This window comes from Saccopteryx bilineata, chromosome 8, assembly GCF_036850765.1.
Source record: "Saccopteryx bilineata isolate mSacBil1 chromosome 8, mSacBil1_pri_phased_curated, whole genome shotgun sequence".
NCBI classification, from domain to species: domain Eukaryota; kingdom Metazoa; phylum Chordata; class Mammalia; order Chiroptera; family Emballonuridae; genus Saccopteryx; species Saccopteryx bilineata.
Genome location: NC_089497.1, coordinates 10926639 through 10928817, shown reverse-complemented (window position 1 = coordinate 10928817; position 2179 = coordinate 10926639). Strand labels below are relative to the sequence as shown.

The window sequence follows — 2179 nt, the reverse complement described above, 5'->3', positions numbered from 1 at the left end:
GGGGTGTGCATCTGTACCAGCCATCTAAACTAAGTGCCTGTTAGGACTTCTCCCCCGAAGGTACAGGAGGTGGGAGATTTGTAACCTCTTAAATACAACAAAAGGAGAAACGGAAAGAGCAAACCGAAGGAGCTCCTGTATTTAGAAAATCCTGCTGAGATGCTGTGATGAATGATTAAAACTTCTTGTTGATGTACCTGCTTCTCTTTAACCTCACATCATAACACTGACAGTGAGGCAAAGGTGGAGAGACCTGAGAAAAGCTTTTAAAGCTAAGATTAAAAGTATTAGGTGAAAAGAATGCTTCAGCAAAGCAAAAACCTCAGATAGCTCCCATCAAGATTTCTTCCCAAACAGGCAAACACTATCCAGAAAGTCTCTGATGGGAATATTTCTGCAGCATCATTTGGGCTTAGAGCATTCACAGAACAGACGCCTTAATAACTTGTGTGTAGTAGAAACAATTGTCATTCAAGACAAGCAACCTCAGCTGAACTTTATACGAAGGCAAATTCAAAAATTCCCTCTCGTTACAGTTTTTCAACAGCAGAAGAAAATGCACTATAGCATGCCGAAGTCCTGAAACGCTTGGTCTCGTTCCACATATTTTTTTTTCAATAAAGTTAATGCAATTTATCTTTATTAACACATCGACACTGGTAGAGTCAGCCAGCAGCATCAGTGTCGGTGGCACGGCATTTCATGACATCCCCTTTCTCACACAACCCTCCGATCATTTCACAAGATCTGCTTACAATTCGCAGAGCCAACATATTCAGGACCCATTTCGTTTTTTAAAAACTGCAGCTTCTTAAGAGGACCAAACCTACCCTTGAATTAGAGCAGCATGCATCTAGCCCCACAGCCTTCCACTGGGGACAAAGATCCTCGGAATGCTTTGCCAGCCCAGAAAACCAAAATCTGCCCAAATATACTAATATCATTAACAGAGGGGGAAAAAAAATCTTCCCAGGCACCTGCAACACAGAGAGTCTCCTTCCTGAAATAAGCATCTGATTTCAAACAGAGCGGGTCCCTCCACCCTCAGCTGTCCTCAAGTTACCGTTCTTTAGCCTCGCTCGCTCCATGGCGGTCCCTAGCACCCAACTTTTATCACTTACCCCCTTTCCAAGGCTTCCCTTTCCAGGGGGTCCGAGTCAGCTTGCTCAGAGTGGGTCCAGGGGAAAAGAGCATCAACAACACGAAGAGAAGTTCGAGTCTGGTAATTTTCCCCACTTTCTCCGATGATAACATCTCCACAAGTTAATGTCACCAAATCCCTCGCATCCTCTTCCCTCCCGGTTGTTTGAAAGAGCATTAATCACGGGAAGCCCCGAAGTAGGTGTCGCTTTGCCATCGTTCACGGCCGCGGGTGGGGTGGGGGGTGGGGGTGGGGGGGAGCGCTCCCTGATGTCGCCCTGAGCCGAGCAAGCTACATGTCCCCGGGAGCCGGCTCCTCCTGGGCGCCGTCGGCGCTGCACCTGCTGGGGGAGCGGTCCGAGAAGGAGAGAACGCCCGCCCTGCGCGCTGAGCGTTCCGCGGGAATGTCTTCCTCGCTCAGCGTTCTGGGTGCGCTGGACGCAAAAGGATGCGATCAGTCATCATGTCTGTGTCCGGCAGAAAACGCGAAAGAGATGTCAGGATCGTGAGAAAAAAAAAAAAAAAAAGATGAGCAGCAGTTGTACTGACAGCTCTCAGGCTGCCATGTGATCCTAATAGCCGTGCAACCAACCAAATTGCTCTTTTTAGAGTAATAAGGCTTCAGAGAGAGCCGGTGTGGCTGCCGCTGGGGTGGGTGGTGCTGGGCTGGAAAATCGCCCCGGAGCCGCCACGGATAACGACGGCTTCAGCCCGGCTTCGGAATATTAAGGGCCGAGCAGGGGAGAGTCTGCACGGAGGGTAGTTAATCTATTGTGTGGGCAGAGAAGGCTCCCAGCGATGTGGCACGGAGACGCGCAGCAGCACCTAAGAGCTGTTCTCTTTTTCCTTCCCTTCGCCTCCTGCCGTTCCAAGGGGGCTGCATCTGTACTGATTCATAAAAAGGTCTGAAACACTTATTTTGGAAGACAGCACGAAGGTCTGAACACAGCACGAAGTGTGTGATTTTTTTTTTTTTTTTAATCCTCAGCAATATAACAGGCAGGGCAAGTTTGCAATAGTTGCAGTTAAAAGTCAGCTT

The 2179-nt window shown here is 48.7% G+C and overlaps 1 protein-coding gene across 19 annotated transcripts in view; it reads right to left on the bottom strand.

Moving 5' to 3' along the window:
• Positions 1-1361, bottom strand: part of ROBO2 (roundabout guidance receptor 2) — a 1433919-nt gene extending 1432558 nt beyond the window's left edge. For all 19 annotated transcript variants that reach the window (XM_066241946.1, XM_066241947.1, XM_066241955.1 and 16 more), the window contains exon 1: positions 1122-1361. In XM_066241946.1, coding sequence (XP_066098043.1) covers positions 1122-1254 — 133 coding nt within the window. In that variant the 5' untranslated portion in view covers positions 1255-1361. The remainder of the gene's footprint in view (positions 1-1121) is intronic.
• Between the last annotated feature and the right edge of the window lie 818 nt (positions 1362-2179).